Source organism: Micrasema longulum, unplaced genomic scaffold (genome assembly GCF_059751315.1).
Source record: "Micrasema longulum isolate JH-2025_06_02 unplaced genomic scaffold, ASM5975131v1 h1tg000469l, whole genome shotgun sequence".
NCBI lineage: Eukaryota > Metazoa > Arthropoda > Insecta > Trichoptera > Brachycentridae > Micrasema > Micrasema longulum.
In genome coordinates this window covers 494,578-522,497 of record NW_028277667.1, presented here as the reverse complement: position 1 = coordinate 522,497, position 27,920 = coordinate 494,578, and the positions used below count along the sequence as shown (strand labels likewise).

The 27,920-nt window shown below is 30.0% G+C and overlaps 2 protein-coding genes across 4 annotated transcripts; both read right to left on the bottom strand.

Annotated features, from left to right (window-relative positions):
* Nucleotides 1-12,256: 12,256 nt before the first annotated feature.
* Nucleotides 12,257-15,305, bottom strand: LOC148281345 (uncharacterized). Its single transcript, XM_088226765.1, has 3 exons — nucleotides 14,983-15,305; nucleotides 14,336-14,447; nucleotides 12,257-13,432 (listed from the first exon to the last, which is right to left on the bottom strand). Exons 1-3 carry the CDS (start codon nucleotides 15,078-15,080, stop codon nucleotides 13,271-13,273), a joined length of 372 nt encoding a protein of 123 aa, XP_088082891.1. The 5' UTR covers nucleotides 15,081-15,305; the 3' UTR covers nucleotides 12,257-13,270.
* Nucleotides 15,306-15,750: 445 nt separating this feature from the next.
* Nucleotides 15,751-27,696, bottom strand: LOC148281344 (uncharacterized). 3 transcript variants are annotated; one of them, XM_088226759.1, is made up of 5 exons: nucleotides 27,400-27,696; nucleotides 20,140-20,289; nucleotides 19,425-19,619; nucleotides 18,197-18,440; nucleotides 15,751-17,225 (listed from the first exon to the last, which is right to left on the bottom strand). In XM_088226759.1, exons 2-5 carry the CDS (start codon nucleotides 20,275-20,277, stop codon nucleotides 17,041-17,043), a joined length of 762 nt encoding a protein of 253 aa, XP_088082885.1. In that variant the 5' UTR covers nucleotides 20,278-20,289; nucleotides 27,400-27,696; the 3' UTR covers nucleotides 15,751-17,040. The 3 variants fall into 3 exon arrangements, with proteins under 3 accessions (XP_088082885.1, XP_088082886.1, XP_088082888.1); XM_088226760.1 differs by having other exon boundaries at nucleotides 20,140-20,286; XM_088226762.1 differs by lacking the exon at nucleotides 27,400-27,696 and adding an exon at nucleotides 26,865-27,025.
* Nucleotides 27,697-27,920: the final 224 nt, after the last annotated feature.

The window sequence follows — 27,920 nt, the reverse complement described above, 5'->3', positions numbered from 1 at the left end:
GACTTGAATGCAGGGCCGCATCTACCACAAACTCAGTTCTTCACTGTTTTATATTATTGGGAAATCAAACAGTGCGCATAAATGTAAATAATTAATTATACAAATAATAATTTGCATAAAACTATCTATGGCCAGTTAATTTATTGAATTATTTTTTAGATACAATAATTTTAACAGTCAGCTATCGGCGACTGTTACATGCTAATAAATTCGGAACTTTGAGCCTCATTTAATCAGCCTTCCAGGCCTCAATGAATCTGTCCTAATGGCATTATTAAATTGGTCCTACGGGCCTCAGTTGACCGGCTCTGAGAGCGTTGTTTAATTAAGATCTCGGATGCGTTATATTAGTTTTCCATTATACAAATTAAAAACAATATTCATAAATCGTAGCGCTTTATAATTTATCGTTTTCCATTAAAATAAAACAAATATTATGTTATTTAGGATACAACTCCACTATTTTCATCATCATCATCATTCCATTTCCGCACCTAATGGTGCATAGGGTACTGCATTGGTACACCAATCGCAGCGTATCTTGATCATTTTTGTCATATATTTTATTAACATCTACGGCAAATCTGCCTTTTACAAAAATTTATAACGGTAACATATTTGGTTTAATTCTTTTTTTAAAAAAAACATAAACTACCATTTACACAAGATTTATAAAATAAAAAAAAAACCTAAAAATTTTACAACATAGAAAGTTTAAACAATTTAAGAATAAATATAAAAATCAAATTAAATAATGAAATATTTTCAAGTAATATAACAAGAAAATCGTTAAGTACTGTTTCATACAGCTGGGCAAAGTGAACAAAACATTGTAAATATAATGAAATGTATAAATAAACAAATATAATTACAATTCATTATATTTTTAAAAGTTCAAAAGATTTGTTCTATGGGAACAATACCCTACACTAAACATATCCGATACGTGGGAATAACTATTGCCGAGTTAATGAAGTCTGTTCAATACGGAATTACAAGTATACACTGTCCGTGAATTGTTGCTACAAAATGGTGGCACCTGTCTAGTCGTTCTTCCAGGCACCCTGAAGTTGATGAAAGATCAGGGCAATCCCATATTGAATTTACAATTTTGAATAAATTTGAAAGGTCTATAATTTTTCTTATATCGTTAAGTTTTAACAAATTTAATGTTTTTAGTAAAAATCGTAATTTAAAATTCATGACTGATTCTAAGTTTAAATTTACTTACCTTAAGATTTTTTTTTTTACTCTTTCCAGGGAATTTTGGTGACAGTTGTAGTAAGGAGTCTATATGTAATAATACTCTAATGAAGGTAAGATGATCAGTCTTACGCTTTAGGTACCAGTCCAGGGACTATGAAATATTCTAGTGTGAAAACACCCTTTTTAATAAATATTTCGGGAATCGAACCGGAGACCTCTGGCATGGTAGGCAAACGTGCTGACCATTAAAAAATACAAATATAGAAAAAATATCTTAATTATCTCTTCCCGCACTGCACGTGTAACACGCGTGGGGTAATAAGTAAAAAGGATCAACACATCTTTCAAACTATTCAATTAAAATCTCAACTTTTTAGTACTTTTTTTTTTTTTTTTAAAGGAATAACCCGCTAAGCCTCTATTTTGAGGCTTGTCAGCAGGTTGGGTAAAGGGGATATGGAAGAAGGTAATGAAAAATACACCACAACACCCAGACCAATTGAGAAAAAAATCTTTCTTGGATTTTTTTCTTGCAACTGATACACAGATAGCCGTCTAACCAACTGCGCCACGGCGCCTGTCTGATCATTTATTTGGATACCCGTTCTTAAAGAGTTTTAGCTTACGGGGATTATATTACTGGGATAGCAATTCGCCCCGTAGGTAAAACCAGATACAGTTCGTACTGGAAGAAATAATACTATGTGTTGCAATAAATTGAACGTTGTTATGCAGAAAACAGCCAGTCCACAATTTTGAAAAAATTCGATATTGGGTGCAGTAAGGTTAATTCTATGTTCTTCGAAAAAAAGCCAGACCGCTTTCATACAAAAAATTGTTTTAATCACCACCTTCTGAAAATGGTATCCATCACAAAAACGGTAAGTATTTCTCAATTTGCAGAAAACACCCACAGCACTAGAAAAATCTTAACGAATTTTAAAAATCATTAAAACTGGTCAAATACATAATTAAATTCTTGTGTGTAATATAAAAAAACTAATATATTCCGTGTTTATCATTTGTTACAGTCAAAAACATTTTAACTGTTGTGTAGATTTGGTTATTAACTCTTTTCACAAAGGTGCAATTATCTAAGTTTCACTTTTCTATGGCTGGCTGCTTTCTGCATAACTACGTTCAATTAAGACCCTAACAACTCCCTAGGGAGAGAAATTCAGCCTGTCTACTAACATTTTGACGTACTCAAAACATTAATATTTTTGCCGCTCTCCGCGGCCGCCCCTGTTTTAGGAAATTCTTTTAAGGAAATGCGCGCTATCTTATCGCTCATAATTCGTAATATAATACCGTGGGATGACGCATGCATCATATTTTCATAATGCGCGACCATATTGTAATGAATAAATTAATTTTATCCCTGAACAAACATTCTGCGGTCTACTGACTTGGGTAAAACGATTACAGCCGAATAAAAAAAACTATTTTTTAAAATGGCGATGTATAACGGCTGCGATTACAAACTCTACTTCATCGGTACATTTCAAGACGTATAAAGTAAAATCAATATTTATGCATAGAATTAAGAATAGTCCAGACACCGCATACGAGCATCAAACAGAAGGTGACTAAACTACTCATAAATGAGTAGTTTTACGTGTTGACCCATTAGTTTCTTTGTAGACGTCGCTCAGTACGCAACTCCTGATTTGAATTCTATGCCGTGTTGTGTCTTTTTAAAGTGTAGAAATACTGCTAGGATCTTAAAGAAACAGGATGCAATCACATTTCATGTGTAATTAGCAAATGCATGTGTAAGTAGTAGCAAATGCATTACTTGAATTATTTTTCCATCTGTCAGATTGTCAAAGAAAGCGAAATGGACATTTCGTTAGTGTTGCCAGGGTAGTATTTTTTTTTACCCTACTTTGCTCATCTAACGAGAATTGGACCTTGGCTTAAACAAGTCTGTGGTGGACATTTGACAGACATTATCTTTAAAACATAAAATATTATTTAACATGATATAAAAATATCCGTTTTATGTCAAATAAAATTTGTGTTATATTTTCAGTTCAAAGTTCATTAATTCAATTACTCTTATTAAATGACCCTTTACTTATCTACTCTGTCGTGTCAATCGATATTTCGGCGTGCCCAATAAAATTTTAGAGAAATTAACAAATTGCTTTTTTTACCTTACATTTGTGTTATGATTATATTTTTTCCCATCGTGCAACATTACGCGGCGACATCACGAATGCGCGCGGCGAAAGTGGGGCATAGTGGGGGGATTTTTAGTCACAGTCCGATATATTTAAATATGATTCTACGCTCCTTCTGGACTATTCTTAATTCTTTTATTTATGTATGAAAATGTGTTTATTTTTGTATGAAAATTTAAAGTATGTTCGTCGGTAACCTGTAATTAAATATGTTTTAAAAAAGTGAATACATATCCAATTTTTCATGCAGAAAACTTATTTTACTTATAAAATTGAATGCTCGAAATGTTAATTTAATGAGGAAGTTCAGTGCTAGAGGAAATTAGATATAAAAATGGTTTCTTACACGCGGTAAAAATTAGAGCATTTAATTATAACGCGAAGTATCTCGAAAATGTACGAAAGAAATTACTAAAAATGAACTACTATTAAATTTTATTTTTTTTGTATCATTATTAATATTTTCAAAACTCTAGACTATAAATGGATTGCAAAAAAGACTAGACAGGAAGCTGAGGAATATGTTTCATATATCAGAATGTAGTTTTAATTTCTTGAAAGCCCTTTCTCATTTAATGAATGTAGGTATGTTTTAGAATCTTTTTTCATATTTCTTTTGAATTTTTACACAACAATTGATGTGAAATTATGTACCATTATGTATAAAATAAATAATATACCGACACTCCGGAACGTGCCTGTGGGCCAGTGGAGTGGCTACATCCATAAATAAAAAGGAAATTATATTGAATGTACCTATTGTATACATATCTTCTTTTGTAAACTATGTATTTGTATTATACATTGGATATAAAATAATATAACATTTAAAGTATCGCATAATAATAAAAAAAATATTGCTCCTTATAGTTAGTAGGTTAGTAGTAATTATTTCTATACGAATAGTGTAATCATAAATATGTTTTAATGTAAAGGATCATCACCGACAAGCCATAAAAATTAGCTCGGTGAGTCTAGTCATATTTAAAAAAAATAATATGGTTTTTCAAAAATCACACTATCAAAAAACGAAATGAGTATAACAAAAATATATGCAAAGGATACTGATGCACTAAAAAAAACGAATATCACAATTTTTAAAACTTAAAGAACACTTAAAACATTAAAAAAACACAAAAAGACTGAGGAGCAGAGAGCACTTTGACAGGTGATGACAACCACCATTTACAGTAATTGTTGCAATCGAGTATGTAATAAATATTATATACCACTAGAATTTAGGTATTTATTTTATAATCTTTCGTAATAGGAATGTAACGATACATAATTTTGCCGATACGATACCGATACCGATCATTAGAGTAAATAATCGGCGATACCGATATCGGTGGCTTAGTAGAAATAGAAAAAATAAAACAAATAAATAATTAATAATTGTCTTTATTCTGCATAAAAGTTACCTATATTTATTAGAGACTGAACCTTGAGAAGGTTGTAAACCAAATTTTAAACTAAAATTCGAAGAAAACATTTATTTGTATGGAATAATCAAGAATTATCAAGCAATCAAAGCGCTAATTAAGAAAGTAATTCTCATTTAACTACACAAAGTGGTAAAGTAAACCGATACACAAGATAAAGTCAGGAATTAAAGTTAAGTTTTGGTAGATTTTTGCAAAGTTTGTTCAAATTATTAGCAGACAATCTGTTACGCGAATCATTTTGTATGAGACCTGCAGTTGAAAACAGACGCTCTGAGCCAACTGAGCTCAGCTGATAAGACAAGTATTATAGCTTTTCAAACTCTTAATATCGGCTGTATACAATTGGCGATGCCGATATATCGGCCTGCCGATTATATCGGCTGATATATCGGTATCGGAATCGTTACATCCCTATTTCGTAATGATAATAAATCTTATTTATTTATATTTTTACAATGTTTGTATTCTTTTTTATACAGAATAATGTTCCCTCACTGTCCCGTGTCGAGGGAAAAATTTTACAAAAAGTGAAACATGTAAAAAAAAAAATTATCTCTCATTGAATACATTTTTGTTATTTTCCTAGGTTAAACTTTTCTTTTATTTCTTTCTTTTTTTATTTACATTTTTTAGATCTTAATTTTAATAGGTAGTTTTAATTTTCTTATTTTTATTTTTTCTGTAGATATGAACTGAAATTTTCGAAATACTTTGTTTTATTTTTTATCTTGTTTTGATTACATTTACGAGCACGCACTATTTATATATGTGTTTAATTTTTTTCTTGTATTTAAAATATATTCTACTAAATTGCTTCTTTAATTTTAATTGTATTATTTTACTGTATTTTCTTACTTTAAAAAAAAAAATATTTCTTTAAACTATTTTTATCTGTTCATTATTTTATTTTATGTTCATTATTTTATATGAATACAGTATTATATATGTACTCTTTTTATTTGATTATTAATTCAAACTAATGTCTGAGCACCTGATGACAAACTATTATTAAATAGTTTATCGGGACAAAATATATTTTTATACTTTGTTTTCTTTATAATATATTAATGTTGTAATAATGTGCATATTTTATTAAATAAAGACTATATGAAAATAAAATGCCTTAAATTAGTTATTTAACGAAGTTCGCATAATAATAATAATAAAACCTAATTAATCTAATTATCATTAACACAATAAGCAATATAAACTAAAATGATCATAAAAAACATCAATCAACCAATTATGGACTAAATTTTATAAACAGTACACACATTTTACCTATTTGGCTTGATCCACTCACCGATCCGTGTGCAACCCACCTCCACTATCTATTTCTTAATAGCAATTTTATATTATGAGTACTTACCTTATGGATAATGGAAGTAGATTGTACTCTTTAACCGAGTAGTAGGCTAATCCTCTTTGACCGAAGGTTATTTATATATTTTATTTTTTTTGCATCATCAGGGTGGAATATCTAGTAACTCTTGTATTTGTGAAAGATGTTATGGAAGGTAAAGAATAACGTTTGTGTGCGTATAGTAACAGAGCTTTTACATAAAGCTGTTTTATAGATGTTTCATCAAGATTTACGAATATACCGAGGGAGCTGGTTCTGATTGGGACACTTAAGATAATTTTTATTAAAGCTTTTTGTGCAATTATTATTTGTTTGATTAGTGTGTCATTTGCACATCCCCATCCAATTTTTCCATATTCCAAAACTGATTAACTTATTGCGCAATATATTTTTACAAGTTCTTTTAGGCTAATTATATTTCTTATAGTTTTTGTCCTGGCTGCGGAATACAAAAGTAGCGCAGGACCGAGATGCTTTCGCTGTAGTGATCGCCAACGTCGGGGGAACCTGACAAGGCACCGCAAGAAAGTTTTAAAAAAGTAAATTTGTTTTTTCAATTTATTTTTAATATCTTCGATTTGATTAGTCCATCTTAAATTCCTATCTATATAAATGCCTAAGTATTTAATTGTCACAAGTATCGTAAAAACGAACACTGGTAGATCAGTCTGATTTCCTCCCTAGGGAGCTATTCAGATCTTACTTGTTGAAACAGAAGGAAAACCTTTTTGGAAAGGGAATATGGAAGTCTAGGCATTTACAGGGAAATTGGAAAATTGTTTTCAGGCGTTACCTGGTAGGTGAATTGGTTTAGCCGAATGAATCTCACCCGCATGATAAAGGTTTCAGCTCTTTTACTTCGCAAAAGTAAACAGATGGAAAAATTGAGAAAATGTGGATGTTTAAACATAGACAGAATGGTGAATGTTACACAGTGTGTAAAGTGACCACTTAAACCAGCCAACGACATGTAATAAGCCCTGTTAATGCCTAATTTCCCTCAGCTGCGACAAATTTATATATTTTATTCAGTTTGTAAGACGTAAATCAACACAAAAAGTGTCCTCTAAAGAATCAAAATAATTAATTAAGTTAACTTAATTAATTAATCAACCAATTAACTTAGTTAACTTAACTTAATTAATTAGTTGATTAAACCACTTAAATTTGGAGTTGAAAAACAAATACATAGCGGGGAAAAATAAATAAAACAAAATGTTAACATTTATTTAATATTCATTTTAATTAATCACAGATACAATTTGTTAATAGGTACTAGAGAATTATACAAAAATTATTTTAGTTAAATAAACAAGTATAATATGTTAAAATACAAGATAAGAATAATGTAAATTGTGCAGGAATGTAAATTACAGATTTCTTCTTAATAAAAAATAGTGCTGTAGAATTTAAATTACCAAGACATGTTGTTTTTTTAAACGGGGAATTTAAGTGCGAATTGCACGCACATGACGTATAATAAATAGACGCGTTGCCCTCAACAATTCTAAAAAAGAGACTGTAAATAAATAACAATTTACGTGCAAACATTTGTGCGAGAAAGAAATACATATTTCCTTAGCATTTCTGTGTAACTCGTTGCTAGCTACAACACTAGCTTTCAGTGTATTATATATGTATGTGTACAGCGGAACATCTTTTTACACAGTGAATACATTCCGCGCAGTACCATGTAAAAAAAAAAACATGTAATAAAGCAAAAACAATGTTGAATAGGTTTGTTTGAATAAAAATCAATTTAGGATAAAAAAAAAAGAAATTGTTCACTTATTAAAAGATATAACGTGTCAACAAAATACTAAAATCGTAACACAGATTATTCACTATCAGACAATAGACGTACCTACCCATTTACGCACATTTAGTATGACTTCACTTTCATCGCTTGAGATACCCCGAGTAATATTTGCACCCAAATTTTCGGGTTTATGGGATTTTAACAAAACTTCAGTTATGGTTCGACGTGACTGTTTTCTTGCAAGTTATTAAAGTACTGCCCAAGCAGCCAAATCACATTGAAATTATAGATCTCGTTCAACATTGTGATCAAAAAAGAAATTATTTTTAAGTTAATTAGCCTTATTTATTGATAAATAAATTTTCAAATTTTTTAAAAATGTATTTCTGTGCTGTGTTCAAAAAAGTGTAAAAAGAGGTTCTGGTGTACTCATAAATGGTAAAAGAATGTACTTTAAAAATATTACTAATTATCTACTCATTCAATAAATTGGATTGTACGAGGAGATAAATTGGATCGTATTTAAGAATAAAACAATACATCCATTGTGCTTTTGACAGTTGCATTTGAAATTAAAGCATTTTATAATCACACAAAACGCCTTAATTTGAATGTCCATTAGAGAATGAAGTATTGGGAGGAAACGTCATTTTATTTGCGCTTGTAACCTGTCTATTTAATTTAGTGTCTTCGGCTAACCAAAATCTAATTAGGATTGGGTTGATTTAGTTTGTTTTTACATAAGGCAAAATTTTATTTCTTTGGCACATTGTACATCGAGCACAAATGTTGAAGTGTTACCTTGACTAAAATAGTCACAACGACTATTTCTGATCTAGCTTTACTCACAGTCGTGTAATAATCACTTAATCGTAACAATAGTTTATACATAACAATTAACAACAACATTAATCACGCCTTTTTAACTCTCAGTATAATTAGACATTAACCACCTTTGTTTATCACAACATTATCATTATAATACAAAATATTGTTTTGTTCTAATATTAGAAATAAATGCAATGGCACAAATTTTTCGCCATCATGAGCAAAAATGACCAGCAGCGAAAATAACTGACTAGCTGCGAAAATGACCAACTGCAAATATGACCAACTGCAAAAAAGACCGACTGCAAAAATGAACATCTGCAAAAATGAGCATCTGCGAAAATGATCAATTGCAAAAATGTCCAACTATAAAATGACCAATATCAAAAAATTACCAACAACAACAATGAGTATGTATAACATTAACAGTAAAAAAATGCATATACACTACATGAAGAAGTTACAAAAAAAGAGGAGAAAACGAAATATACATTGACATTATTTATTAGCTAAAAAACTGCTAATATTAATTAACTTGACATACCCTTAGTAACATAGATTTTTTTTTCTAAACTGACTAAATTAATATTTTTTCTGTGATCGTTTGGTAAATATGGATAGATTATAACAGCCGCGAGTGAGGTGAGTTTTCCCCATCAATAGAGATATTCCTTCTACAAACGTGATTTGCAAATCTGGTATATATTTCAATTTATTTATGAAGATTCAAAGTATTTTATAAATTTGCAATTTGTAGACTACATTTTTAGCAAAGTATAATAAAAATTGTCTCCCTCGTAAAATAAGGTTTATGCAGTCATTATTGCCTGAATTATAATTTTTCTTTAATTTTTATCAATCTTCAAACTTAATAAATTGTATAATTTAATTCCTACTTTTTCTACATAAGAAAATTTAACTTGAAAAGAAGCTTGCACTATTTTTGTAAATACTTATTTAAGCAGAAAAAGAAGTTAAAATTGTACTACATATTCTTAATCAGCTCGTCATTTAAAACTAATAATACTGCTTAATTTGTGATCACAGTACAAACACAGTTTGTGATGATTGACTTGAAAGTTAAAAATTATTTTATGAAGTAGCAGAATGTGGGAATAAGAATGTGCATAGAAATATACAATAAAAATTATGACTGATAGTTTAAAGTCTATTATTTTTATATCTATTTTTTTTTTTCTCAATAAAGTGGTCTATCCAAAACACATACCACTTTGTAAGTGATTGAGATATAAATGGTTGGTTATCTGGGTGGAAAAACAGTCACAAAATTGTAGTTTTGAAAAAGATGATTTTTAGGTTAAGGAAACCTACATCTTTCCATTATGTACTGTCATTTTTTCATCTAGGCTAATGAAACCTTTAGGAAATATTCACTACAGGTATACACAAATCTCAAAATAAAACATTATAAAAAGTTTGGATGCAGTGGAATCCTGATATTAGAATCATGGGTGTTATCAATCGGTTATTGTTATAATAATTACCTAAATGCCAGTACCAGAAATTCGTATTTTGTGATCGAACATCCGCCTATTGTTATAACATAACATAATTACAAATTAATAAAGAGGTATAATAAAATTTGCGGCAGCTATTTGTTGAAGAAGCACTTGTGAACTTCTGGAAGTCTAAAGATAAAATAAGTCCGAGACAAAATATACAGACCCGATCTGCGGGATAGAATGCCCGATCTGCGAAGAATAAATTACACTGGTCGGATCACTCACTCGAAGCTGGCACAAAGAAGCCTTACCTTCCTGGCCCCTAAGATCTTTAATCATCTTCCGGCAGTCATAAAGAGTTCTACAAGTGCAGACGTATTTAAGAGAAGTATTTCGTTTGATTTTTTTCTCGCACGCATTAATTCATTGAATGAAATAATTGATTGAATCCCTTTTTGCTTTCCTTCCTTCCATATACTTTTCCATTACTTTTTTGCAATTAATATTTTTTAAAGTCTCCTTCTATTTTTTATATTGTTTAAACAGTTATTTTGTTGGTTACTTTATTGATTACTTTATTTACCATATGTAAATTATTATAACAATAATATTTTTGTACTATATGTTCTATTAATTTTAATGGTATTAATGTTTTGTATACTGGTTTATGTTTGTTACTTTATAGGTATGATTTATATTGTATTACTTTTATAAGTTTTTAATGTTATTTATTTTATTTGGATTGCTATTTTTCAAAATTTAATTGTTATTTATAGTATTTGGATTGTATTTTTATTGTATCATGTGAAATTATTAAGTATTTTAATTTAATTTATATTTTGCTGCAGTCATATGGAGAAAGAGTGTAACTAACATTTCTGTCAAGAAATGAGTTATGATTTGGAATCAGCAAGAAAAGATGAACATTTGTATGTAAGTATCAATGCTCAATTAATTATTTTTTTAAATAAAAATACCTGTAGATAAGGAATGTATTCCGTAATTAAAACCATTCCATATTGATTTTTAACAAAATTGAAAGGGAATAAAAACCTACAATAAAAAATTATCATTACCCAAAAATATTTTTTCACGATTTTTCACGAGGAGAAATTAAAGATTTACTCCGTTTTGAGATTATGAGAAAAAAAATGTTTTTAATTAGTTTTTGTAAAAAAATTATCAGGACTTTTTTTAAAGCTGACCATGAGGAATGTTACTCTGAAGTTTCGCAGTCTGGTCCTGAAAAACCGTGTATATTTTTGTAGTAAAAAATATCGTCAGCTTACTGCCATAAGTTATTAGCTAACAAGTTTTCTTGTGATGTTTTTCTGGGTTTTTGTGCCGTGTATTAATACTTCTTGCTGATGTTTCAAACGGCGACAGGCATGATGGACGCTAAAACGCTTTCCGAAATATCGGCAAGAAGGAGTATTAAGGCGGTTCATCCAGCCAAACACAATTTCATTTTCGTTTTAAGACGGTAGTGAGTTTTAAAAAGAGACAGCAATATATTTGTCCGTGCGCGCGGGTGAGTCAAGCTTGGGTAAAGTTAAATACAGTATGCCCGCTAAGTACCCGCAAAAATGAGATTTTTTTTACCTGCATGGTCATGAATTTGAATTTGAGTTCCAATATTATTCCAAATTGAAAACTATAATTACTTTTGCAAGATAAATAATATGTGTTACGTTACAGTACGGACTCACGGCTCAATTTATTTATTATATTTGGATTATAAATTTGGACTCACCTATCATTAATTTTCGTATAAACTATTTTTTTTACATCTTTTTTGGAATATTATTTATTCCTTAGTCTTAATATATCAATGTGGTGGATACGATTTAATGCATAAAAAGTATACAAAAAAAAACAATATTTTATCATCAAAAAATATTTTATTATTTATCCAGATACATATCCAATTACATTAACAAATATATTATTGTTGATAAAAAAGAAAGTAAAAAATACCATTTAATTATTGATAAAAGCACACATATTCTATCTAATACTTAACATATTTTTTGTTAAAGCTACACTTTATTCACAAACAACATAATAAAAGTAAAATATAATATACTTGTTATGTCTTTAAAAAAAAACATTTATTGAAGTCAAAACACCGAAATTTGCTAGACAAATAAAAACAGAAAAATTACACAGGTTAAGATTATAAACTACTTTATACTACTACTTTCCCCTTTCCGCACCCAAAGTACAACAAGGTACACCAAATGCAGTGTATCTTGATCATTTTATTACATGAACACTCGACCTCATGCACGGTAGCCAAATGCGCTACCACTATGTTACGGGGCAGACAAAATATTTAAAAAAGGCGGACAAAAGAATCTAAACTTGGACATTTTAACTAATGGGGTCGAACTCTTTGATAAATACACTTTTCTTGGATCATTACAGATAACAAATACATGGTAGCAAAATTTTTTATAGAGAAACGTAATAATTATCCCAAATAATAATTTTACATGAACTAGGTACATTTCACAGTACATGTGTATTACACAAACAAAAAAATAATTATGCATATAGATCCGGATAGATCCATAATAAATTAAAAATCAAACACTAGTCTTGAGTTAATGAATTATTTTTTAAAAAATCATTTGCTCTGACGTTTCTGATTGTCTGCACATTTTTTCGCTATTGCCTCTAATATATACACAGGATCCCTAATCGGCATGTTTCGATGATACCTCGGATCGACTAATTCTGGCAAAAGGCAATTTAGATAAAACAATTTCAATGGTTCTAACATTTTATTTTTCCAAAAATCTTCATCTTTTTGGATGTATGTGATATGTAGAGGGCGGTCAGAGCCAGTCCATATCGCAAATATCATACCTATGCTCATAATTCCAGAAACTATCGCGTGATTTATTTCAATTTTATTTGATTCATTACGATCTGAATGTATCGAAAATATTCTATTGCACATTTCACAACAAATGTGCTATAAAAACCTTTCCGAACTTCAGATCTAAACTTTAAATTTATAATGGAGCACTGTAAAGCACGATTTCTTGTAATTGTTCAAAAAAAAACCCTAAATCAATTATTCTTCGTCCACTAATACTAAAATGAGTATTGTCGTCTTCTTTTTTTTTTACGTCCAAACAATATCCAACATCTTCTTCAAGTATTGTTTCAGATACCTGTTGAAAAAATAAAAAAATATATATGGTATTTGCAATATCCAACAGTGCACAAGACAATAAAATAGGAAACATTATATTATTATGTTCAAATTTTATTAACGTAATTGAGTTTTCTAAGAAAAGAACCCTTAATGAGGAACGCAATTAGCTGTGGTTTTAATATGTATTTTCAATCACCAAAAAATCCGAGTTTGACTCAAATAAATATGTAGTTCCAAGAATCAACAGTGCTTATCATGGAGTGTGCATAAATGTTTCGGTGAATTTTATTTTTAATAAGCTAGTGATAATTAACTCAGTAGGTAAATAAATTAAATGATTTATTTCATTGTTTGGTAATATTATTACTAAAAAAAACTAAAACCAGCACTATATCCAGAATGCAAAGCTGAGATAAGCTTTGTAGAACAAAATAAAAAAAAGTCTTTTATGATGGTTCGCTCATGCGGAACGAATAAATGATGGATGTAGAAGTCGACGAAGGTCGAGAAAGACCTGGTATGATCAAGTACAATAAATATTTGTCCCATGTCGGAGTAATCGGGGTGCGCGCATGAGAAGATGCATGAATGTGAAAGAAGCATGCCACGTGTGCCAGGACAGAGAGGTATAGCGTTATTTTCTCTCTGCCTACCCCTTTGGAGAAATGGCGTGATGTTTAGTTATTTAGTTAGTTATTGAGCATAGCATAAATATGATGCGAGTATGCCTAAATTTATAAGTACAACAAGTGCTTGAAAGTGGACATATGAATTATTCTCGTGAAGATATATGATGCCAGGATAGATTGGTGTGGCGTTCTACCTTCTCTGCCTACCCCTTTATAGAAATGCCGTAAAGACTATTTACTAGTTAGTTGTTTATAATTAATTATATTAGGTAATTTATGACAATACATACGGTTGAATGAAGAGTATCGCAATTGTAATTTTCTCCATCATCAGCTTCATTTAAACTACTGGAAACAATATGCTTGTCTGTAGAAGATCTTTGGGCAGCCAATTCCCTTTTCCTGAAACACGTTTATTGTTTAGGTGGGTAGAGGTATATATTTTATTTTTTTAAATGCACTAACAATCAACATAACATCAAGTATCCATCAAAGATGTTGCTACATTATCTCTGTTTAAATCTCGTCTGAAGAAAAATCTCTTTTCTACTCCTTAATCTCTCCTCCTTCCCTCTTTTTTTCATTTTTCCCATTGAGTAATAGTTTTGATCTAAGGTAATTTATAAACAAATACGTTTATTTCTATTTTTATATGTTCTGTAACTTGAATAAAAAAATAAAACTATTATTTTATTGGTTGGTTGGAAAAAATGCCATTTGGCAATAAGCCCGCCAATGTACAAATAACATTATGTACAAAACGTTAAATAAATAAATATTTATTGGATAATTCAAGGCCTCGGAAAACAAATAAATCAGTTGGTAATGTCGTTTCAGTTTCTATGAAGCTCTGCGCCTCATATATAATATGCTAAAGAATACTCGATTCCGAAACACACTGTAGTTATACATGCGAAAATATAAAAAAAATTCTTACCTATTTCTTTCTTCATTTATCTTGTCAAATCTCTTGGTCTTGTTACGACATTTATGTTTTCTTGTAAAACCTTTAGCTTTAATTGTTTTGGAACCCATTTTTAATTCAAAAACTTTAAAAAATCACAGAAGAAACGTCCCGAAAAATCCGACACAGAAAACACGTCCGTACTCGGTGAACGCCCGAGAGAACTGATACCAAACTGTACGTTTTATATATGATTGATTCTCAATGAAAATACATGATTTTATAATATTAATTACATTTATATTTTAGCATTTTTTGAAAAATAAAAAATATATGTAACTAGAAAAATGTGTGTTGTATAGAGAAATGTAAAAAAAAAAACAATTTTAAAAGTAATATACATAAGAAAGAGCCATTTAGTTTCAACAATTTAACCCAAAATGGACTCTGAAAGAATTGTATTTTACGAAAATTATATGCATTTTTTCAAAAAACTAACTCATCATCGGCTTAGATAAATAATAGATCTTTCAATAACTATAATAAAAAATATTACAATGTATTATCTAAATATAGATAATTTGTGTTGAAAATGTTGAAAAAAACGAAAAGTGCACTTTTCCTTGCAATTTTTTAGTCAAATAAAATTTTAAAAAAACATTTTTACTTCATCAGTTTACTAGATAAATGTTCAATATTTTATGTGGTTTTAAAAAAAAATTGTTATACTTATTATTAGACTCTAAATTTTAGTTTGAAAACTGCCTTTTTTTGCTCCGCGCTGGATGGATCGCCTTAACACACGGCATAATAACCCAGAAAAACATCACAATTATCTGAAACGCCGTGAAAACATACGAACTTTAATAACAAAGTGTTGATTCTAAGGTAATTGACTTTGAAGTTCCATTAACCTTTTATCAGTTATATCCATAATAAAATAATAAAAAATGTGTTAAATTTAGATGTGTACACTATCTGTTTTTTAATCTTCTTTTAATATGCAAGTATAAAAATAGTTGGCGACCCCTCCCCTGGTCCAACTTTTGCCTCGCTCGGGGAGTCCCAGTCCTAAGCAATGCAAAAGTTAAATAAAATTGAGGTCCTGGGGGTGGGGAGAGGCAGCGCCTGATTTTAAAAATCTGAAATCTTAAAAATGAATCTTAAAAACCATTATATCATTTTTCATACATAAATATTTTTTTTACTGCTCATTGCTATACAGGGTGTTCTTTAAACCCTGTCACATCCGAAACCACGATGATCAGTATGATCAAGAAGACATATTAGCACATTAAATTATTTTTTTAGAACGAATAAAATTTAAAAAAATAAAATATTAAAAAAAACAAATGGTTGCTAACTTTTGCAGTAGAGAAACGAGGAGGGGGGAAGGGGGAGTCTGACACATCGTTAACCACGCGACTGCGCCCCCCTTGATTCTCCCCTGCAGAAGTAAGCAACCATTTGTTCTTTTTAATATTTTATTTTTACAAATTTTCTTTGTTCGAAATATTTTTTAACATGCCAATATGTCTTCTTGCCCATACTGATCATCATGGTTTCGGATGTGTAAAAAGGGGGTTTAACTGTATATAATTTTTTTCCATTCATGTTAACTCTTGTGTAATGATGTCGCATAAGTCTATATAGAAAGAATACAAAACTTGATATATCTCTCTTATTTCAAAAAATAAATAATGAAATCGTATTTTCTATAACAGGTCCAAATTATATATTTATAAAATATGGAAAATAGATTATTAAACAGTATGTAAATGTGTTAAATTTATGTTTTTAAATAACCATATTTCCAAATATCTCGTCTTTTGCTTAATGTAACACGACATTACAGAACCGCTTCTTGAGGGATTTTTAGCTCAGTCATTTAAGAGAGAACTAAAAATCGTCACATTAGTGAGTATTTTAATAATCATTCAATGTATATTTTTAAAGTCATAAACATTTTGAAGCCATTTTGCTAAAAACTGTAAAATGTCATTTAAGTTCCTTAGGCTCTCAACGTATTAGCTTAAAATCTGCACATAGAATAAAAATAAAAACATTTTAAATATATAAAAAATACTTGGTTCACTGCTCTGCAGCTAGTTCAGCCGCCGCCTCTTCTAGCAAGTCCTCCTTTAAATGGAGAACTTCCTGCAAAAGTTGGCGATTGTTCTCCTGAAGTTTTCCGATTGTCTCCTTGTAAATCTTTTCCTTGGAGCGATATTCCCCAACCAGATTATTCCGCGCTTCGTGTTTGGAAACGATGAGACCTGATAATATCAAATATCAATTATTCAGTTGCAGTTTTTAATAAAATTAAGGTACTATAAAAAGCCAACAAATGGTTTTTTATCATTAATATTTAAAACATTAATTTTGTAGCCAAACATTTTACTAAATGTTACTAAATATTTGTACATAACAACTTACCGACTTTTCTATGTCTACCAGTTTCGCGACGTACCTGCTTTTTGTATAAATAACAATTTGGTCAATTATTGTTAAAAATAAAGATAAAAATAGTTTATTAAATAATACAGCTTATCCTTCAATTAACGTTAGAAGAACATCAAGAAATTCAGATATTTGTGCTAAAAAACATTATGAGGAGTGTCTTTACAATAAAAATTTCTCCAAATTCGCAAATCACCTAATCAATTTTAATCGTGACATTAATAAAAATACAGGAGTTAAAATCTTACATACAAATAATAAAGAGTTTAAAGTAAATAATATGGAAACATTTCACATAAGGAAAGCTTTAAAAAATATTGTTCCTTCAATCAATAATCAAACCACCTTTCAATATAGCCCGTTATACGATGTTCCATTGTAATGGTCACTGTAAACCTATTAAAGTCAAGCCCCTCCCTCCATCCCCTTCCCCTTTTTTTCAACTATTTCTCAAACAACATAAAATATTTTCATCTAATCAGTGAATGTGCTTATTAAAATGCATGTTGTGTTGGTTTTATATTTTTGTGCAACCACTATGATAAAGGTGTATAGTGGGTTTTGCATGTTGATTTGATTGGTGTCCTGACGAAGAGACGGGTACATCTCGAAACTGGAAGACATAGAAAAGTCGGTAAGTGGTTGTATACAAATATTTAAAAACATTTAGTTAATTCTTTTTTTTTTAAATACTGAAATCATTTCTGCCGTCCTTGTTTTAACAAGTCTAAAATATATCTGCCTGTGTTAAGATATATTCGCCTAATACAGTCCCATATTGTCTCACCATCTGTGCCGTGCAGGCGCTCCCTTAGGCGCTGCGTCTCCAGCTGGGCGCGCCGCAGCTGCGCGGCCATCTCGGCCTCTCGGTTCGTCAGGCGCCCGCGTGCGCGTTTCGCCTCCACGTCCGCCGCACCAGCCTCACGCTGCGCCCCCTCGGCCCGCAGCGTCAGCTGACGCCCCTTCTCCGCCGCGTCCCGCAGCCTAGACTCGTACTGCTCCAGCTGCTTCTTCTGCTTGTCCACCATATCCTAGGTATCACAAATATGCATATTTCTAAACTTTCACTATACGGAAGCCCTTGACTTATCCTCGTTCCGCCAGTAATATTTATAATACTTTTTTAATTGTTCAGGAGATAACAAAAAAAAGAAAATTATACCATTTTATTTCTAAAAAATATACAGTTTTTTAGGGCCAGACCGAAGAACATTTAAAAAATCTCTAAACTTTTTTTTACTAATTTTTATTTTGTGAAAAATAAATTAACTATTATAATTTGAAAATGGAGACGATCCTCAGGACTCGCATCCCTTCAAAAGGTTCAAATTGCTTTTGGTACAGACACAATGCCACTGAACACCCGGAAAGTATTGATGCTATCCATACTAATATGATAAATGCGAAAGTGCGTTTGTTTGTTTGTGTTTCCTTCACGCCTCAATGGAGTGACTGATTAACATAGTTTATGCATATTTATAGCCAGAGGGGTGAGAAATAAAAATAGGATACTTATTTTTCATTCTGAATTTAAAAAAATTACAATTAAAAAAATATATAATACAATATATCAACAATGACCAACATTATTTGAAAATGAGTACACGATAGGGTGGGATCTCAGAAAGAATCAATTTGAAATTAATTCTTTAAATTTCTATAATTGACTTGCTTTATCTATGGTTAGTTTGGTTTGCTTTTCGCTTTGTAATAGGATTTTGAATTTGTGAACGGAATAACGATACTACATAACCATAGACTAACGGATCATCGTATTTCATTCATAGCGATAATTGGAAGACCAAGCTACTTTCAATCCCGATAAAATATATCATTCCATCGGAGAATTCTTATTGATAATCGACACAAACAATTAATTATTACCTAAAGAATCTCTCCCTAATATTATGTGAGCGAAGCTGAGGGTAAAATCTAGTAGATAATAAAGAAATTAACTTTTCACAACATATACTTATAGATTAAGGTAACAAAACATATCGCTTAGTGTGACTTACATTCAGAAAGAAGTTGTTTTGCTGCAGAGTATAGTTTCTGTCCTTCAGCTTCACACCATTAGCAGCCACATCCTTGTGGTGGAGTATCAATCCCCATGTGGCGTTGGCCAACTTCAGCACACTTGTATACAAATGCTCAGGATTCAGATCCTCGTACTGGTTGAAGAGGTACTTCACTCCCAGTACTGATAACTCCTGCAGATAAAAAAATACTCCAAGACTAGTTTTTTTTAAATAATAATAATAAAAAATATGGTGAGCTAGTGGGCAGGGCTATACATCGCGTCATAGCCGCCATATTGGATCGGTTCGCATATTTACTGGACACACCTCGTATTTTGTGATAGAAATATATAAAAAAGTTGATTTGTGTTAGGATATAACACATAAGTCTACTTTTGCATGATATTATTATAAACTGTTTTTTTTGTTATATTTTATATGCCTACATGTACCATTGTACAGATTATCGTTAAATTAAATGATAATCCGATCCAATTCAACTCACTACAACTTCACACATATATCGTTATGCTAAAATTTCATTTTAACAATCGATAGATCTCATATAGAAGAATTTATATCCATCAAAAAAAACATTTTGTTTTTTTTTTGTGGATATTTCGCTTTGTGACAATGGTCCTTAATTATTATTCTCGTTGAGCGGGGTTCCACTGCATTTAAAAATATTATCATCGTTGATTTACCCACTCACTTGTTCTATGGACTTCATGTATTTTGGCAAATTTTCTTCATTACATGGCTCGAATGCAGTGCATCTTTTGGATTTAGAGTGAAGAATCAATTCTCTGATGTCTCGCTCTAATGATTCCACATCATCGATAACAGACATCTTGCACTGCTTCTGAAAAGAATTATTCAAGTTAAAAGAATTTGACTATTGTCATACCATTATTCGCACCCAATGGCGTATAGGGCATTGAATTAGTACACAAAATGCTATTTACCTAGATAATCTATCACCAAAAAGTAAGGTGATCCATACACAGTGAAATATTATTGTGTAAAACCACCTTTCAATTTTTTTTTTCACCTTTAATATTATTTGTATGTGATGTTTTGTAGGGGTTATGTCTTTCATTTGAGTAAGAGTAGTTTTTGAATCTGTAAGTGAGTTTTGTTTTAGCGTATAATTGTTTTGGTGTCAAAAGTTGTGATTTGTGGAATATTTCTTCAGTAGATGTCTGTATCGGGACTCTATTATTTTAATTACGGAATTTTGTGCAACAAATACACTATTTAAAACTGTGTCACTCGCACTACCCCAACCGATTATACTGTACTCCAAAATTTATTGGCACAATGCAAAATAAATCTTTAAAAGTTCCTGTACATTAATTATATTTCAAATTGTTTTAAATATATATGTTAGTCTTTTAAGTTTGTTAGTAATATTTTAAATCTGCTGTTTCCACTTTAAATTTATATCAATAATAACTTTTAAGTATTTGACATTGTCTGTCCGATCCAATGTTGGGCAATTACAGTGAGCACTTTGAAGACAATTATTATTATGTAGTTTGATGTTAAGATAAGCATTTTGTGAATAGTATCTAGAACTGATTTGAAATGGAATGAAGTTAGTTTTAGATTTATTAAGAGTTAAGTAATTAGTATCTAGCCATGCCTTTACTACATTCAGATATTTTTCAGATTTTTCATATGTTCCCTTCCATGTCTTATCTTTAAATAATAGAACGGTGTCATCAGCAAAACTTATAACAGAACCAATGATGTTTAAATGGCACAGATCATTTATGTAGATTAAGAATAAGATTAGTCCTAGAATACGACCTTGAGGTACTCCGTAGGTAATATTGGTTTGGTCAGTTATTTTATTATTTATTTTGACAACTTGTTTTCTGTCTTGCATAAAACTTTGAAATAATTTTAGTTCTTTATTGTCGATGCCTATTCCTCTAAGTTTATTACAAACAAAGATTAACAATAAAATAATGTGACCTACTGGGGTTACCCGTGCCGAGGACACATAACAATATACTGATTTTTTAGTATTTTCACATGTGAGAATAAACAAAGACGACTTAATGTACAGAGATCCTTAAGAAAATGTTCAGAAAGTTTTAAACACTACATATTTAAGTTTATAAATAATTACAAAGGAAATATCAATATATTTTGTACATTCGGTTTGTTTGCTTAGTAAAATAATAAATAAATGAGCACACATTATATCTTGTAAAGCAATTTTTTTAACTTATTTGATTAAAAAAATTATTACATTTACCTTTTTTTTCTGGTACCTACTTATTTTTAAATTTGGAGAAAAACACACAGAACACTTTATTTTATTTACATACACATATTGGTAGTTCTATTTTTGTATTGATTTTATTATATTTTTTCAAACACATACTGAAACTAGAATTAAGTCAATAATACCTTTCGCTTTATTGGTCAGTGGAAAGAAATTGCCATTAGGTAATATGTCCGCCATAAAATATGTATATACAATAAGTTAAATAAATAATAAAGAATAGAAATTTTAATTTTGATAATCCAACACCACTTCAGTCCCATAACTGTTGGATTATCAAGAGTCTACTGTATTAGAAAATGGGAATCAAGCTGTGGTAAAACAGGTTCCAAACCTTTGAGCTCGGATCAGTGATTCTACGGCACTACAAGGCTTCCACAACCCAGTTACAAAAGTATTACGTATAGTCAATCTTACGGTCTCCATCTTTTTATATACAATAGACATATATTACTCGAGTTAAATGTCGTAAGTTTAAGTGATGTATGGAACAGAGAAGTTTCTTTCCACAAATTAGGAGCAGGGGCCGTATGGTAGAAAAATGCGACATTTTGTCACCCGCTTGACAATAGTCGAATGCTCATCTCGACTGCTTTGTCACAATGCTATTCTTAAGAACTGTTCGACAATTTGATGAGGAAGTTCAATGCTATGGGAAATTCGGTATAAAAAATGTTTTTTTTTCTCAGCATTAAATTGTACGGCAAAGTTCCTTTAAAATCTATGAAAAAGGTCAATAAAAATTAACTACTTTGAACCTGCAGATCGAATTGGTGATGAACGAAAGTAAGTCAAAAGTGATGGTATTTGAAAGGGGAAGTGAAGTTACTGACTGCATAATAAATTGATGTGGGTGATATTCATCTGGCTGAATTATTTCACTTTTAAATATATGAAAATAATTTTCAACTTTTATATCACCTTTAATACCAGTTAGTTTTTTTTCCTTTCTGTTGAAATAAATTTTAATCTCGATGTTTTTTTTTTAGATTTGATATAATATAATAAAATAAAAATAATTAAAGGTTATGTGAAATACTTTTGATTAATTTTACGGTATTTAAAGGACAATTATTATTTGGTTATAATATATCTCAAATACATATTTTGACATCAATGATAGATAAAATAATTAAAACACCAATGTAATATTGTTTATCACGTCACTGCCGAGAATATTTATTTACTATTAAAATTATTTATTTTTCTTTAGTAGAATCAATAATGAGATATGGTATAAAGTCGTGGGGACATTCAACTAAAACTAATATTAAAATGATCCAGGGTCTACAGTACTCTACAGTTAAGCGAATTGTACCTGAAGATATTTATGAACAAAGAAGTAATAATGATCTCCTGTACAAAACAATCAAAACTCTGCCTGTTCGAGGACTACTGTGGCTTTGCACCATTTTGGAACAATTTAATAGTAATACATTCAAGTTTCCTCTCAAACATAACCATAATACACGCTTTACGTCTAATGATGGCTTGGTAGCACCAAAAGTATGTAATAAGTATGGAAATAGAACTCTCAAATATTTAGTACCTAGAATTTTTAATTTATTACCAAAAGAACTTAAAATCCAAATTTAACTCACATTGTAACCAATGTGAGTTAAATTTGGATTTAGATTTGTTAAAGTTAAATTTAGATTTGTTAAAGAGCAAAATAAGAGAGTGGCTACTTTATCAAGAGTTTATATATGAATAGTAGCTTAGGTGTACATATTTTAATTTTTCATATATTTTCTTGTATTTAAAAAATAAATTTATGTATTATTATTTGTATAAACATGTTTATTCTGATCTTTCCGGCTGTTAATTTTTATCTGTTATTCATTGTTTTTATAAATGTAAATAATAATATTAAGTTAGTATAAATATAATCTTCACCAACAAGCTACAAAAAGTGGCTTGGTGGGATTTTAGTTTTAGTAAAAATATAACAAGTGAATTATTTTTTTTTTAATTGAAAAATGTATAATTATACTGTTAAAATAAATATTTAAAAAAAAAAAAACTTACAGTACTTTATTTTACAATTTTGAGACACAAGTATCAACTCCGTGCCAAGTACGCACTTCTAAGAGTGCCAATATCCAGAATGTCTCTAGGAGAAAAAAACCATCAATCTTCTATAAAATTGTGTAACTCTCTTGTAAGAAGTAACATACAAAATGGATCAACAATTTGGCATGCACATTACAAAAAATGTATATGTATTGTTGAATCTACACAAAAAAAAAATTCTAAGACTTTTATCGCAGAAATGTCAATCGAGTTCCACACCGAATAGTGAACGAAAAGAGACTTCAACTCTTTCACTTCAAAACTTAAAAACTAGAAGAAAGGTAAATGACGTGTTGTATTTATATAAGATTGTTAGTGGTAAATTGGAAAGTTCAAGTTGTTTGAGTAATTTAAAAATTAGTGTTCCTAATGGTCATACCTTAAGGAACCCAAAAACATTCTACATTGATTCGTTTAAGAATAATGTGTCCTTCTTCAATCCAATATCAAGAATGTGCAGATTATACAACAGTATTGAAAATGTAGATATTAAAATTGTTGACACTGGATTGTGTAGGTTTAAGAAGTGTATACAAGATGAGTTTTTATATTAATACTAGCGGACCCGACAGACGTTGTCCGGCCCGAATGTTGGCTTGCCTGCCTGGTTGCCTGCCTGGTTCCGCAATAGTATTTAAGATATTCGAACTTTCCACCTACTGGTTCCAATTGTGAATCTATGATTGAACTCCAAAAGTAAAACATATTAATATTCAATTTAAGTAGGTACTTAGGTACTTGTTTATAGTTAAATTCCAAAGCATAAAATAAATTTTTTTTTCAAATATGGCATTCTTTTTGCAAACGTCAAACTCCGATTGTCTCTCCAACAAACGGGTGTACTTATGTAGGAATACGATTTTTTTTAATGTATTGAATTTAATATTATTTTAGTAGTACCAAAAATCCAATAAAAATAAATAAATGGATAGAAGTTATAAGGAATTTAAGGAAAGAATTTGATTAAGATCAACAAAAAACAAATGCTGTTTGTTAACAATCAAAAACAAACTTTTTTATACACAAAAAAACATCTTTCCATTTTTTTGCAAATGCATTCTCCTCGAATGCAACCCTGGTGATCGATGAATAAAACATTTATGCTCCTAACTTTTTTTTAAACATTTGATTAAAGATTTTAATATCTACGAACACGCACAGTGCAAATATCTATATTTCTCTGAAAACCGCAAGCAAATCGGTTAAGCCGTTTAGGGGGAGTACGGTGACATCACACGTACAGAGGAATTATATATATAAAGATATTAATTTTTACAGTAATTTAATTTAGACAATTTATTTATATTGCTTTTATTTCGATGCATATTTTAGTATTTGATTTACTGTTTTTATTAGTTTTATACAAATGAATTTTTCACAATAATTTATATTGTTAATTTTATTAAAATATGTATTTTATTAATGTTTACATGGAATCGATGAAAAATAAGTAGTGTCTTATTTTTTATTTGAATATTTCTGTACATCATTTTTCATTGTTTGTAAACAAAATAAATAAATAAGAGAGCAGAATAGATGGCACAGCTTTCTCAACCTAGAAGTTGGTGACTGGACCCGAGCCTCTCATATGAATGGCGAGTGTTTTACATGAATAAAGGGTGACAACTGGAGGTACAATGCCACATTTGATTGCCAATGTCGTGCTTCAAGGCACTCGAGAAAAAATCGCCTGATTCGAAATTGATTTCAGTCCTACAGGTGGTTCGAGAATGCTGTCACTCGTCAATTTACAGAAGTCGCACGTATCTTAAAAATCATAGTTTTATGTCTAGCATAGGGCCCCTGGTTTTAGTTTAGTTCACATACATAAACAATGTCAGAATAAATGTAATAAACTTATTTCTTTATAGTGTAGGTACGAGTGGCTTAAAGCTTATGGCTTCTTCGGTATTATCTTTCAGATATCTTGGTCTTAATCTAAATGCACTAAAATAGAACGATATCTTGGTGGGTCTAAGGATCTTTAAATTGCTGAATCAGGCGACAAAGGAGTCTGAATCTTTTTCAAAATACAAATCTGTTTTAAGTTATTAGTTCGATCGAATGAGAATGAATCACTGATAGAATATTACTCAATTGTTGAAAGTAATATGGAGATGCCTAATTCAGTAAAAATAAGGTCTACTAAAAGAAGTACAATGGTGAATAGATTGCCTTGTATAAAAATCATTTCGGTTTATTATAAAAAAAATGACTATTACACATTGTTAAATTTATGTTTTAAAAAACAACATTTTTGTACCGTGATATTTCAAAATGTGTAAAAAAAAACAGTAAAAAGAGGTTCAGGTGTATAAATATAGAATGAAATTTAAAGAAAGACTTTTATTAAAGGTAGAATAATTTATTGGATCATTTAGCCATTTTGTATTCCAAGTCTCATTAGTGTTTTTGTGGTTTTATTTATATCATTAAATTTCTACTTGCATTTCTGTGTTTATTTATTCTATACAGATTATCACTTTGCAATTTAAAGTGTAAACATACTAAGTATTTTTCAAAGTGCAAAAGTCCACCAGGGCGTTTAAAATTAATAAATATAAATAAAATATAAATACAATACGAAATATAGTGAGAAGATGAATGATTGTAGAGAAAGCGAGTATTGTTTTACAATTTATTTATTTATGCCTGGCAAACGCAATAACCAGTACACCATGAGACCGACTAATCTCCAGTCGATTTCCTTTTGCAGGATTTTTACCTGAGAGTACTCGCTAAATTTAAATAATGATTTAAATATCAATAAAATCTCTTCTGCTAAGTTTTACTATATTATTTGAATCAGGTTGTGGTCCCTGGTTAGTGTTGCGGACTCACGCAGATCCGAGGTTCGAACCCCACTCTACCCCAACTTGATTTCCATTTTCTAAAATAGAGTTATTTACAACTCGTTGAAAATGTTCACTAAAATTTAAATATTTGGGTCAATTACACGGACGCTAATAATTCTTTTTTTTAAAAATAATATATTAACAGGGGCGTTTTCATTGATATTTTTATCCATCTTATTAGTTTAATGTTATCAAATTTAAATGGGTACTAACGAATTTAATGAATGTCAATCCACTATAATTTTAAAATGATATGTGTGAAATAGGCTATTCTCCGTCGGGTATCACGCGGCTGGTTTGTTCATTTGGAAATTCTAGTAATAATGAACAGACTTTGGAGATCATTAATTCCAATCTATTGGGGCTTTCATAAGCTTGTTGATTGGCTTAAAACAATACATATAAAAAAACGTTATTATAATATTACGTAATACAATCAACCAAAACTAAACTCTTCCTTCCTTCCTTCTTTTATCCGGTTATAACTTCCTCGTAAATAATGCCATCTGGAGATATGTATACAATACAAAGTAAATAATTACTACGAGCTAAGAATAATGGAAATGAAATAAGTTATCGAATTGCCAAAACCAAAATGCAAATTGAACACTGCAAAACGATGTTTTTCGTTTCCTTAGTATTCCTGCAACTCCTTCGTAATGTTTTTAATGTAACCTATTAGAAATAACACAGACAGTTTTTAAATATGTATTAATATTTAAGTAATGTAAATCAACTGTCTACTAACCTCCAATGTGAACGATCCAATTCAATGAAGCGTGTCAAACGGGAATACAGGAGGAACAGGGACGAAGGAATTTATCAACTGTGACATTTACGTTTTAATTTATTTATTTACTATCGCCTTAAAATGAATCGACAAATAAAAATAAATAAAACTTTGAACTTTATGATTTGAACAGAATTAGTATAATAAACACAATGAATTTTGAAGATTAGCAAAACAACGGTATCGAAAACTTTTGTTTACACTTTTCACGTCAAATTCGGAATTCGATCGTTGATTCCGTTGATTGCTGATTTGCTGATTGTTTAGAATTTAGCAGGAATTTACATGTTGCCAGTACTTAAATATAATTTTACAGATGTACCCAAGGCATTAAAAAAAATACGGAAAGAATAACAAATCTTCCTAATTTTTTATAGTTATTTCTTATTAATCTTATTTTTAAAATATGGGTTTTAACTAAAACGCCACTGTTTGTATTCATTAATGATATTGGATAAAATTTAGATTAAATAAGTTTA